The sequence below is a fragment of the Biomphalaria glabrata genome, chromosome 5 (genome assembly GCF_947242115.1).
Source record: "Biomphalaria glabrata chromosome 5, xgBioGlab47.1, whole genome shotgun sequence".
NCBI classification, from domain to species: domain Eukaryota; kingdom Metazoa; phylum Mollusca; class Gastropoda; family Planorbidae; genus Biomphalaria; species Biomphalaria glabrata.
Genome location: NC_074715.1, coordinates 24,451,533 through 24,465,264, shown reverse-complemented (window position 1 = coordinate 24,465,264; position 13,732 = coordinate 24,451,533). Strand labels below are relative to the sequence as shown.

The 13,732-nt window shown below is 35.2% G+C and overlaps 1 protein-coding gene across 1 annotated transcript; it reads right to left on the bottom strand.

The window, feature by feature from the left end:
* Positions 1 to 3,400: 3,400 nt before the first annotated feature.
* On the bottom strand, positions 3,401 to 12,199 carry LOC129926449 (uncharacterized). The gene is made up of 9 exons (XM_056030554.1): positions 11,837 to 12,199; positions 9,028 to 9,113; positions 7,626 to 7,844; positions 6,856 to 6,892; positions 6,527 to 6,578; positions 6,058 to 6,163; positions 5,215 to 5,314; positions 4,663 to 4,704; positions 3,401 to 3,641 (listed from the first exon to the last, which is right to left on the bottom strand). Exons 1-9 carry the CDS (start codon positions 12,072 to 12,074, stop codon positions 3,562 to 3,564), a joined length of 960 nt encoding a protein of 319 aa, XP_055886529.1. The 5' UTR covers positions 12,075 to 12,199; the 3' UTR covers positions 3,401 to 3,561.
* Positions 12,200 to 13,732: the final 1,533 nt, after the last annotated feature.

Here is a 13,732-nt window from a genome sequence, read left to right as displayed (position 1 = left end):
TTGAATTATAGTTTTAGATCTAGGGATGGGATTATAAAGTAAACAATTAAACTAATTAATTTTTAGTACGCGATTCATTACGGTATTGTCTAATAAAAGAATGTTTGTCAGGAAATCTGCAGTCACAGATATAACGAACTAATTAATTAAAAAAATGCTTTTGAAACACAAAATTGAAGGTTAATTTTATTATATAATAAAATCAATGGATATTCTTTTGTATTTTCATGTGTCAAAGTAAAAAACTATCTGCGCAAAGTGTATTTCTAAAAATTAGATCTAGGTCTAAATCCTTTCGATCTTTTCTATGTCAACATTGTAGACATGGCCTAGATCCATAAAATACTATAACTGTAATAGAGTCGGAAAACTTTTTTTTTTTGAGGGTCTTAAGTTTGTTTTAGGGCTACAATACATACACTAAGGTCTAAGTTGGTACCTAAGAAACATTCCTGCCAAGTTTTATCAAGATTGGTCAAGCGGTTTTGATGTCTATAAGTAACATACATACATACATACACCTCACATTCTACTTTATAATATAGACTAGACATATGTTATCCGCGACCCGCGGGTCTTTATTTGCGCATTACTGTCGATATAGTCACTGAAAGTGTTTTGTAAACAATTAAACGAAAAAAAAATGTAATAAGTAAAGCGAATTTGTCAATGTAAAAATAGTGTGATAGCTATCAAATCAAAATAGCTAATAGGCTTAAATCCATTTTTTAAAAATTAAAACATTTGCTTTTGAATAATCTAGTGGATTGGATTTAGATGTATGTTAAACGTAGCTAATGATCCTTTCACGTTATTTCTCTTTCGCTACGAAAATAAAATTAGTTTTGCGAAAATGGGTTTACCCGAAGTCGATACATTCTTATCTATTAAAAACGAAAAGAGCGATAGCTTTGTTAAATAAATGGGATTATAAAGTGAACAATTAAACGAAATAATTTTTAGTACGCGATTCATGAATGAATATAGATCTATGCCTATCTCAACTCGGCTTCGCAGCTTTCGTAGCCGAATGTAGCTTTAGAAAACCAAATTTGAATGTTTATTTGATCAAAATATGAAATGAATGGACTTTAATTAATATGTTTATGTGTTAAAGTATAAAACTATCTGTGCGAAGAGAAGTTTTATCATCTTAGAGTTGGATTAGAGTTTTAGATCTAGGGATGGGATTATAAAGTAAACAATTAAACGAATTAATATTTAGTACGCGATTCATTACGGTATTGTCTAATGAAAGAATGTTCGTCAGGAAATCTGTAGTCACAGATATAAGGAACTAATTTATGTAAAAAATGCTTTTGAAACACAAAATTGAAGGTTAATTTTATTATATAATGAAATCAATGGATCTTCTTTTGTATTTTCATGTGTAAAAGTAAAAAAACTATGTGCGCAAAGTGTATTTCTTAAAATTAGATCTAGGTCTAAATCCTTTCGATCTTTTCTCATGTCAACATTGTTAACCATGGCCAAGATCCATAAAATACTATAGCTGTAATAGAGTCGGACAACTTTATTTTTTTTGAGGGTCTTAAGTTTGTTTTAGGGCTACAATACATACACTACGGTCTAAGTTAGTACCCAAGGAACATTTCTGCCTAGTTTTATTAAGATTGGTCAAGCGGTTTTGATGTCTATAAGTAACATACATACATACATACATACATACATACATACATACATACATACATAGACCTCACATTCTACTTTATAATATAGATATAACAATATGATACCGGTGCTTCGCTACGGTTGAAATAGTTGGTATCTATGTTTAAACCCATCAATAAAACCACCAGGATTGCAACGCTCCCTTTTTTTTTGTGTGTGTCTCTTTCATGCTAGAAACAAAGGCCCGCCACCCCTATTATAATTGTAATGCCAATCAGTTGTCTCCTTCTACCTGCCCCCCCCACATACACACAATATTTTCAAATGAAACGCCCCTCCCCCAGCAACACTTTGTATCTTTTAGGAAACGGCTGTCCTTGAATTCTAAAAGCGCACTTGATACCCGGGCCACGTTACTGTTGAAATAGTTGCTATATGTTTATATCGCCTGGAACATCTTCCTATTCATCAATAAAATGGCCCGCATGACTACACTACCCGACAGCTAGCGCAAACACTTCTTTAGCCTAACAGTTGTAGCATGCATTCCCCAATTGGCAGTTTAGTTCACTCTTTACCTATGATTTGATTTTGTTATTCATAGATATACACTTTACATCGAACTCGTATTTGAGGCGAAACTTATATGAGATCAGGGCCAAGAATTATATAAAGAGAATGCACAAACACTTCAAAACTTAAAAAACCCTTTGGCTACGCTCATAGAATTTTGAGTGTATAGTTTGCTTTTTTTATATTGAAGAGGTGGTTTTTAGCTGCAAACCCAAACACATGCCCCCACTTGGCTACGCTCATAGAATCAGGTGACTGATTATAGTTTAGTCTTATATTGAAGAGGGGGTTTATCGTAAATTTCGGAGGAGGGTTTAAAATCAAAATCTTCCTTAGCTTTGCTCTTGGAATTTGGGGACTGTCGTTTACATTATTCTTTTGTTGTTTTGTAGAAGAGGGGGGGGGGGATTTAAACTCAAAACCCCCTTGGCTGCGATGGGGCAAGTGATGGTTTAGTATTAAAATCTCACCTAAAATTATCAAAATCAAAGCAAAAAATCAGTCACTAAATTCCCCCCCCCCCCAAGGGGGGATTTCATTTGGGGTGGGGGGTTGAACCCCCCCCCCTCCGGCTACGCCTATAAGTTGTAGCCTTCTCAAATGAAAGGCCAGTAGAGCACAGTTTTTAACAAAGTATACCCTCCTAGCCTATACCCGTAAATAAAGAAGTATTGATAAATGTTATTGATGCTTTGTTCTTCCCACAGATCCGTTTGAAAGAAGAAACATCCCTATTTGCAAGTTAGTCCATGCTTTACATATATATTTTTATTTTATCAGTTATAGATCTATATCTAGAGGGACACCTCATTTAGAATAACCCCTATTCACAAACTGTACTCCCCCAAAACACACACACTTTTAATTGGCACTTATATTCACTGTGACCATTTTGAAGACTCTAATATTTAAATTTCTGATTTAGAATAGAGGCATACTAACTTATCTCTCCTTGGCTACGTACATTTCAATATAAAACAAAATTAATTAATTTTGCTATTTAATTAACCAATTTGTTGTTTTGATTGATTCCTTTGTTGTCATCGACAATGAATAATAGTGCAAAGTTTCAAGTAAATCTGAAAATGGTAAACGGGAGATATAACTTTTACAAGATTCCACCCAGACAGACAGAGTGACCACCCAGACAGACAGAGTGGTTAATATAAGCTTTGTAAAAACTTGAAAGACATGGTAAATGTTGTAATTGTATTTTATTTGGTTGTTGACAGAATGACACGAACGCCGAAGTTACACTTGTTGTGAGTCAATGATTTGCTTGTGGTTGAGGTTGTGGAACACCAAACTATTGTCTTGTCTTTACCTTGAGGCTGCTGCTGTTACGTAAATCTAAAGTTAAAACAATCCACCAAAGCCTCCGGTTCCGGTGCTGGAAGCAATGCCCGTGCCAGTGCCTGTACCTGTGCCTGTGGAGGCTAGAAGTGGGAAGTAGTGCACAATTTAGTTGATCGATATTGTGAAGTCTTAAGAGTCCTACATACTTTAGTACTGAACTAAAGAAGAACATTAACAATAGACCTTACACAAACACGCAGGAAAGGGGGGGGGGACACAATGAAATAGTAGCAAAGCTTCTAGAATACCAAATAGTGAGTTGTTGTTTCAGATTATTAAAACATTGTTTGCATGTGAGTTTATATTGTTCAAAACTGAGCTTTTCATCCTTGTTTAGTCCATGGTGGACATTCGAACCTTAAATTTTAGTGTTTTTTTTTTCTTTCTTACAAATGAATGCTCTACAGTCTACAATATGTAAAGTACTTGTAAACTAGAGACATGTATGAATAAATGTACTTTTCCATCCAATGATTGAAAAAATAACAGAGAATAATAGAGGCTTCATAATATGAATTCTCTTCGAGTCCGAAGATAGATGAGAAATGCAATATTTTCCGTGGCTACGCAGCCCCAGCTGCGACCTACATATTTTGCCACTTCCAGCGCAGACAAAACCATTTTCCGCAGGTGGTCGATTTAGATTTTCTTTTCGCCGTATGCGTCTGTCCTCGGCAGAGGATTTTCTTTTGGCCTCAAATTTGTATTCCGCGCCCTTTGTAAGTGATCTCCAGCTGCCTAGTTCCAAAGCCGCCTGCAACCAGGTGCTCCCTTCTATTTCAGTTAAAGCAAGTTGACGCCCAAGCTGGTCTTTAAAGCGTTTAGTGGGGCACCTCTATTACGTTGACTCCTTTCAGCTCACCAAAAAGGACTACTCTTGGCATACTTTCGTCCCCCATACAGGATAACCCTCCCCCCCCCCCCCACCCCCTGTAAGAAGTCATAAGACAACTTAGCAAACATATACTTAATCAGATAAATACAATAAATCTTAAGAATGTATAAATGCATCTTATGTTCAAACTTTCGACCTAATGTATCCTATTACAAGGTAAAGAGACTTGTTTTATGGATTCTTTAATTTAAGTAATTGAAACTTACTTGTTCCTTTATTGTTAATTAAACTTCCAGACATTGGACCAACTGAAACATTAAACAAAATCATTAGCGAAGTGTTTAACATTTAGTTAGGAGACTAAAACTATTACTCAACATTATTGTGTGAAGTAGCTGAGGAGTAGGTCACGTGACTTATTCATTGGGAGGTCCCTAATATTGAGGAGAGTTCATGGCAGGGACAGCTTGAGTGGCAGACTGTTTGGAAGGTCACAGTTCCCCCGCCTTTTCCATAAAACACAATGTACGATGTTGATTATGGTTTGTCATGAATGTTTTCAGCCAATACTGTTTAAACACTGATTGATGACGTCATAGCATCTTTACAAACAATAAGGTATATACTCTCTTTTTTTATAGGGTGAACTTAAAGTTTCATTCAATGAATTAGAATATAAACTTTAGAGTAGCCCCCATATCATAGTGCAGATAACAATAAACTTCAGGATGGCAACAGTGATGGCAATCAGAATAGTCACGTGCTCTAGTCAAGAAAACAAAGAAATGTAGGTCACGGGTAGGTCCTTCTCAACTTACCATAAGTTGGGGCACCAACCATCTCTGTGGCTGGGGCTGAATCTTTGACAATGGAACAGCAAGTGGTGGTTGGACGCTGGCACAAGTAGTCCAGACAGATCTGTAGACATACAGTAGACATGTGTGGAGAAATACAATCACATTAATATGTGCTTCTATTAGAGTCTTGTTCATTACACACTATCACATTAATATGTGCTTCTATTACAGTCTTGTTCATTACACACTATCACATTAATATGTGCTTCTATTACAGTCTTGTTCATTACACACTATCACATTAATATGTGCTTCTATTAGAGTCTTGTTCATTACACACTATCACATTAATATGTGCTTCTATTACAGTCTTGTTCATTACACACTATCACATTAATATGTGCTTCTATTACAGTCTTGTTCATTACACACTATCACTACACTTCTACATTAGTCTCAATAGAAACTTTAACCAATCATAATTTTTGTGTAGAAATAATGCCAAAAGAAATAATTGTTTACACCGTAAGGTCCACTAAATAAAACGCATTATGTAAACAATACATGCTAGCAAACTTTCAGTTCAACTCAAGTCTTGTCGTATGAGCCAAATTCGAATTAAATGTAATTAAATTTTTAATTTCGTCAATGCAGCCAAATATTTTACTTTCAAATATTTCAATGTTTCGTTCGTTTAGTTACCATCACTAAAGTAATAGAGGCTACCATCACTCAAGTAATAGAGGCTACCATCATTCAAGTAATAGAGGCTACCATCATCAACGTATTTTATACTGCCATCAGTCATTGACTATGTACTCTAAACAGTCGTGTATTATCTAGAAAGTTCGTGTCAGAACTTACAGCAACTCCTCGTCCTCTCAGATCAGCTTCTGATAGACTTCTAATGACACCAGAATACACATTGCCACCTTGACTAATGACAATAGGATCTTGGATAAAACCAGCTCTGGTAACAAAATATAGAAACTAGTAAACATTTGTAAGATCAAATAAGAAAACCATTATGTGTTTTTGCTAATTAGATCTAGATCTACAAACTTTGCTTTGTTAAACAAATTTATTATAATTCTTGGTTTTGGGAGCCAGAAATATTACGGATGATAAAATAAAGCGATTTAAATGTATAAACAGCTATATGACCGAGTTATACTCCTAGACACATGTACCAATGGGTTGAGTATATTTCTATTGTTTTCTTCAGTCTTGAAGTGAATACTTTCACGGGTTGGTTTAAAAAATGTCATCTTCAATTTCTAGACACGGTTCAAACTTTTTCATGAGCTATATGAAGCAGTAGGATGTTACTCACGGGAAAGAACTCTGTCCAAACATACCATTACCAAACTGGGAGTATTGAGGTGCTGAGGAATAGTGTAGAAGGATAATAATCTTTCCTTTAGGTAATGAACATAATAATCTATACACATCACATAGTTTGATAATATTAAAACTCAATTAGTCGTAAAAGAAATTAATTTAGCTTCATATTGCAAAAATGCTTGCAATTAGATTCTGCAATGACAGATGATTATAGTCTGCACAATTAATATTAAAAAGAATTTTGAAAATCTTAAAAACTATTAAGATGACAAAGAAATAATTCAAAGTTTGCACTAACGGTAACTTAAACCTACTTACTTCTAGATTGTTGCCCTTGGTTGATCAGATCGTCATTCTAAAGATAGGGAAAAAAAAAGAAATGCTTTAACCCCAACGATTAGCAAATTTAGTTTTAATTGGTCCGTGTAAAGTTTAACCTCTAATTAAATAGAACAATTACCATATTTATTTGTTATTATTAAAAATTACTCTTTTGCATTCTAATAAATAAAGTCTGAGAAGAGTGTGATCGAGTGGTCACCGGTTGATGGTCAAAATAAACTGAATACTAAGAAAAGTACTGAGAATATTTTACAAACTATCCTTTACAAAGGACCTCTAAAACGAATGAAAAAGAGTAAAAATTATAAGAAGTGTGATCATAATATTAGCTTCCGTTTTACTTAATTTTTTTCATTTCGATTTAGATTTAAATTATTCCTTGCATTAAATACACACACTCATAAATGTCAAATGGTGGACAGAAAATTATAATTTATTATCGATTTTTACAGATTAACAAATATTAAACTACATATTTACAGGTATTCTTATATCTGCTTTCATTTAAGAGTATGCTATATTCGATTGGTTTTGTTCTGACGTAATTTTTTCCCTTTTACTGAACTTTCTCGGTCTCATTGCCAAGACTGTCGGGAATGTTCTTAGTTCGAGCAGGAGCCACTATTATTTAACCAATCATTGTTCATAGATTTAACACGGTTATTAGTATCTATTTATTTCTTACTTTATAATAATACAAACAGTTGAATGTATTCAACTATTCAAACAAACCACTGAGGTCTTACTTGCAAGATGCCTCCTAGTCCGGCACAGTGACCATCAGTACGTCCGTAGCGGGTAATGGCCAAGAAAAATTGACCAATGAGCGAGCTAGTTCCAGCAGGGCTGACGGCTCCAGTACTTCCGGCAGGAATGTAGACGGCACTTAATCTCCAGTCCTGGCGCTGCAGCTCTCTGGGCTGACCGAATTGGAAGGCTGGGTTCTGACCCAGGTAGTTGCCATTCTGAAAGCGGAAGTATCCGTTGTTTTGTTTATTTTTGTTTATTTTTTTTTTTTTTGTTAGCCATCATTCGTTACTTACAAGATTGATTTAAACAAAAAATAGTAGCTATGAAATTATCAAGCTTCCAGAAATGATAAATGTTGTGAATTTACTTGTAAATCTATCCACGTAGGTCTACTATGTCACCAATCTAGGGAACTAGCTAGCTAAGTTTTCATCTGTCTATCCACGTAGGTCTACTATGTCATCAATCTAGGGAACTAGCTAGCTAAGTTTTCATCTGTCTATCCACGTAGGTCTACTATGTCACCAATCTAGGGAACTAGCTAGCTAAGTTTTCATCTGTCTATCCACGTAGGTCTACTATGTCACCAATGTAGGGAACTAGCTAGCTAAGTTTTCATCTGTCTATCCATGTAGGTCTACTATGTCACCAATCTAGGGAACTAGCTAGCTAAGTTTTCATCTGTCTATCCACGTAGGTCTACTATGTCACCAATCTAGGGAACTAGCTAGCTAAGTTTTCATCTGTCTATCCACGTAGGTCTACTATGTCTTTCTCTTTGTCTCTCGCGCTCTTATTCTTTCACTTGGTTGTTATTTCTTTCCAAATACTCTTACTTTAAAGCAAAGATTAGAAAGAGAGTTGGGGGGGGGGGTAGAATATAAAAAGTAGAAGGAAGCATGCAAACACACACACACACACTTTTAAGATGGAGTTCTTGTGTCAAATCTGTCAAGATCAGATCTAATCCTCCCGTCTATTAAATGTCAGAGGATGAAAAGCTAATCAAAACATTTCCATGACCCCATTTCAAAACATTTTTTTTGAAGACTTGTAAATGTTTTGATTGATGTTTTGATCTCAGAAAGTTGTCAAGTTGATTTCAATATGTGTCAATGTACATTTGAAGATAATTAAAGGAACTGATGTATGTCATAATGACATGTACTAACAACTGGTATCAATCAAGTCTTTAACTTACAATCTTTATCAATTTGACAGGATCAATGTGAAATCTTACAGTTATAAAGTTTTCAGTGCACTTACTGGTTCAGGTTATAAAGTTTTCAGTGCACTTACTGGTTCAGGTTATAAAGTTTTCAGTGCACTTACTGGTTCAGGTTATAAAGTTTTCAGTGCACTTACTGGTTCAGGTTATAAAGTTTTCAATGCACTTACTGGTTCAGGCCTGAGTGTAATCTTGACTTGATCCAGAGCTTCGTTGACTCCAATGCATGTCAAGACTTGAGGTGGTTGGAAGGGCACTAGACAAGAAAGTTACACAATGTCTAAGTACCACTAAAAACTTCAAGAGTTACACAAAGTCTGAGTACCACTAAAAACTTCAAGAGTTGACAATACAACTAGTGTCATTGGCACTAAGAGATTACAATTATACTACCCTTCATAACTAAGAGGTGTATCTATAATAAGAAGTATTATGATCAGCATGTCAATCTTCAAATAGAGATTTGTATACATGGCGGAAAAAAACTAGACATAGAAAACGTTTTGGTGTATTCAGTGTAGAGAAAGTGTTAACATGCAATGTTTAAACACTATCCCACTGTTTCCGTTTGTAGCTTTGATTTAGTTGGCAATACTGAACTTTAGCGTCCTTGACATTGTTGAGTTTGTCGTGAACATCTCCATCTAGACTCCAGATTCTAGATTAGACTTTTATTTCTTCCCGTCATTTCATGGGTCACACAACAACGTAGGAACCAGATTCTAGTTGTTGTTTTATCTAATGTGAACCAGATTCTAGTTGTTGTTTTATCTAATGTGAATCAGATTCTAGTTGTTGTTTTATCTAATGTGAATAAGATTCTAGTTGTTGTTTTATCTAATGTGAACCAGATTCTAGTTGTTGTTTTATCTAATGTGAATCAGATTCTAGTTGTTTTATCTAATGTGAATCAGATTCTAGTTGTTGTTTTATCTAAAGTGAACCAGATTCTAGTTGTTGTTTTATCTAATGTGAATCAGATTCTAGTTGTTGTTTTATCTAATGTGAACCAGATTCTAGTTGTTGTTTTATCTTATGTGAATCAGATTCTAGTTGTTGTTTTATCTAAAGTGAATCAGATTCTAGTTGTTGTTTTATCTAAAGTGAACCAGATTCTAGTTGTTGTTTTATCTAATGTGAACCAGATTCTAGTTGTTGTTTTATCTAATGTGAATCAGATTCTAGTTGTTTTATCTAATGTGAACCAGATTCTAGTTGTTGTTTTATCTAATGTGAATCAGATTCTAGTTGTTGTTTTATCTAAAGTGAATCAGATTCTAGTTGTTGTTTTATCTAATGTGAACCAGATTCTAGTTGTTGTTTTATCTAATGTGAACCAGATTCTAGTTGTTGTTTTATCTAATGTGAACCAGATTCTAGTTGTTGTTTTATCTAATGTGAATCAGATTCTAGTTGTTGTTTTATCTAATGTGAACCAGATTCTAGTTGTTGTTTTATCTAATGTGAACCAGATTCTAGTTGTTGTTTTATCTAATGTGAATCAGATTCTAGTTGTTGTTTTATCTAATGTGAACCAGATTCTAGTTGTTGTTTTATCTAATGTGAATCAGATTCTAGTTGTTGTTTTATCTAATGTGAATCAGATTCTAGTTGTTGTTTTATCTAATGTGAATCAAAAACATAAAAAGTGTTTCGAAATAAATTTAGTTATTTGGAATTCAAAAAAAAAAAGTTGTATGTGTTAAAAATAAAATTATTGCTTAATTTATTATCTAATCTTTGAAAACGCAATGCTAACCCAGACACAGTCGATCTAGCAGACTTCACACGATCTAGCAGACTTCACACGATCTAGCAGACTTCACACGATCTAGCAGACTTCACACGATCTAGCAGACTTCACACGATCTATCAGACTTCACACGATCTAGCAGACTTCACACGATCTAGCAGACTTCACACGATCTAGCAGACTTCACACGATCTAGCAGACTTCACACGATCTAGCAGACTTCACACGATCTAGCAGACTTCACACGATCTAGCAGACTTCACACGATCTAGCAGACTTCACACGATCTAGCAGACTTCACACGATCTAGCAGACTTCACACGATCTAGCAGACTTCACACGTCTGGAACGTGTTGCCGCGGCGTGAATTGAATGAGAAATGTGTTTGGCATAGGACAAGATGGTTAGAAATTGAAGAGATTGACAAGATGAAACATTTTTAGAATATTTTTAAATAAAATTTAACATAATAACGAAGTGAACTTGATTCAATTGGAGATTTTCAGACTCAAGTTTATTCATTGTATTCTGTTCCTTTTTAGTTTCACTAATCTGATTTTTTATTTGATCCTACAATGCTTCAAAAATGCTCTACGCAGAACACACACACACACAAACAAAACAGGCTATTTATGGATTTGACTTCATTTCAAAAATGATAAATACTAATCGTATTTTTGTTTTTCTGCTTACAAAGGACCAGCGAGCTATTATTGGCGCTGTATTGTAGGCTAGAAATGTAGGCCTGTAATATAGCGTACGCGCTTCTTTTAAATTTACTTTTTTGTTTGTACGATTTGCAAGCTGAAGCTTTGGCTCAACATTTCGTCCCGATGAAGCCAATAATGTTGTAGTTTTACTATTTCAAGGTTTACCTTTGACCTTTCTCGTACTTTCCTTAGCTTACGAGAGCTCTCGGACTTTCCACATTTTACACAAGTTCGTTTTTTTTTTATGACTTTTCAAAATAAAATGAAAGTAAAGATAAGTTTGTGTGGATCTATTTCTTATGTTTGTAGACTACATATTAAGTGATTTCAAATTAGAACTGTTATCACTTAATTACTTAACATTTTTAAAAAGCTTTTGGTGGAAGTTGACACACTGTTAAACATTATATAGGATTTAATTTTATTAAGTTTTATTTCTACATATTTACTTGCCTACATAATTGACTAATATTACTAATTTAAAAATATTTTTTATAAAAAGAATTGCGTTATTACCTTGTGGGAATCTTTGTCCGCCAAAAAGTGGATTATATCCTTGACCGCCGAAAGGAGAACCGAATCCAGGCTGGGAACCTGGAAACATAGGGCTACCAGTGCCCGGTCCGAAAGGAGAAAAGGGTGGTGAATCATCAAACTGTGGAGATCCAAACTGTTGTTGGTTTGGGTTAAACTGGGCCAAAGCCAGATAGACATTGGAGGAGACCAGCAGAAGAACGATATGTACTTTGTCCATGACTTGTTTGGTTGGTAGTTAGAGCTTGCTGGTCACTTGCTTGCTGTTTGATCTCGCTAACGTAGGAAATGTGCGTTCTTGTTCCTTGGAAGCCAACTTTTCTTTATAAAGCACGTCAGGCTGCTAAGGTGTTGGCTCGTCTAAGGGGAGTGACTTCCCCTCAGGGTCTTGACTCTGCTGGTGACTTGAGCAGATCATGAGCCAGGATAGGCCAGCTAGTTATTTTTAGATCCCACGGTATGTCATGACAGGTACATCGGACAACTTAAGTGACGTTGTTTTCAGAAGTATAATGAATTTAATTTAGTAGATATTTTCTCTAGAAATTTACATTGTGTAAGCTTCAAAAATTTCTGTTGCTGGTCTTGTTAGTGTGTGTCTTTAAGGAACAGAAATAAAAACAAAACTTTGATTGAAATGACATCATCAAATAATGCGTATCAATAGTTCACTGCTACACTGGTCACTAGGAAAACAAATAGGGAGACGTCAAGGCCTTAGGGCAGGTGAAGTTGAGTTCATTTGGTTCTGTGGCCAGAAGAGGTACGGGAGTTAATTGTGCCCACTAAATTGAGAACATTAGGTAGTGTCCCTTTTAATTGAAGTACCTGACTTGATCTGGCTAGAATCGTTAACGCCTTTTGTCCAAGTAAAACTAATGATAGCATTCGAAACCCTTTGATTACTTATCAAAAATATATTTTTTTAAAAAGGCTACTAACTACTATAATACAGTGGCGTAGCTATGGTGGGGGGATGGGGAGAAGAATTAGAAAATCCCCTCGGGCCCCCGCTTGAGGAGATCTTGAATTTTTTAATTTTTTTTTACATTTAATATTGCGCCATTATTTCATATCATGTTTTTAATGTCAAAATGCAGGGTCCCCTAAATAGGCCAAGCCACACCGGGTTCCAAATGACGTCAAATGTCTAGCTACGCCACTACTCTAATACCTCAGCTAACTTTCTGTTATTTAGTGCTCTTCAAGACAACTCGTGTGGCCGGGTTTCGTCAGTCGCTTAGCTACCTAACAGATGGTCTCAGGGCCGGTCTTAGGCCACTGCAACATATGCGGCCGCAGTGGGCCCCGCACTCTCATAGGCCCCGCGCGATGCGAATTCTAGGTGTAAATTATTAAATTAAACCATTTAACTTATTATTAAAGGGTTCCTGGAATTCTCCTGATATTGCAAAATCTCCTGAAATTATTAAAATCTTCTGAAAACTCATGCAAATCTCCTTAAAAAAACATACAAATTGTCATTTCGGGGTGTCATTCAATATGGACAACGCCAATCTTATTCGCGATAAAATAAAACGGCATTGTCGGCTATCATGTAATAAAAATGTAGGCCTAATAATAAGTCGAATTTTAACCAAAACAAAAAGTTCGAATACCGCACTGGCATACAAATATTGATCTAAATCTATCTTGACCTCTTTAAAAACAACAAAAGCGATATTTTGCTAGTCGATAGTAAATCTAAAAAGCAGATCTGAATGTCTTTGTTCTATCTACTGCAGATGGCTCATAGAGTTAATTTGACAGTGATTTTGTACTTAGTAAAGTATGAATAAAATGCAAAGACACGTTTATTTTCCAATACAAAAATCTTAATTTTCACTTATTATCCTTATCCCTACCCAGACTGGGCCC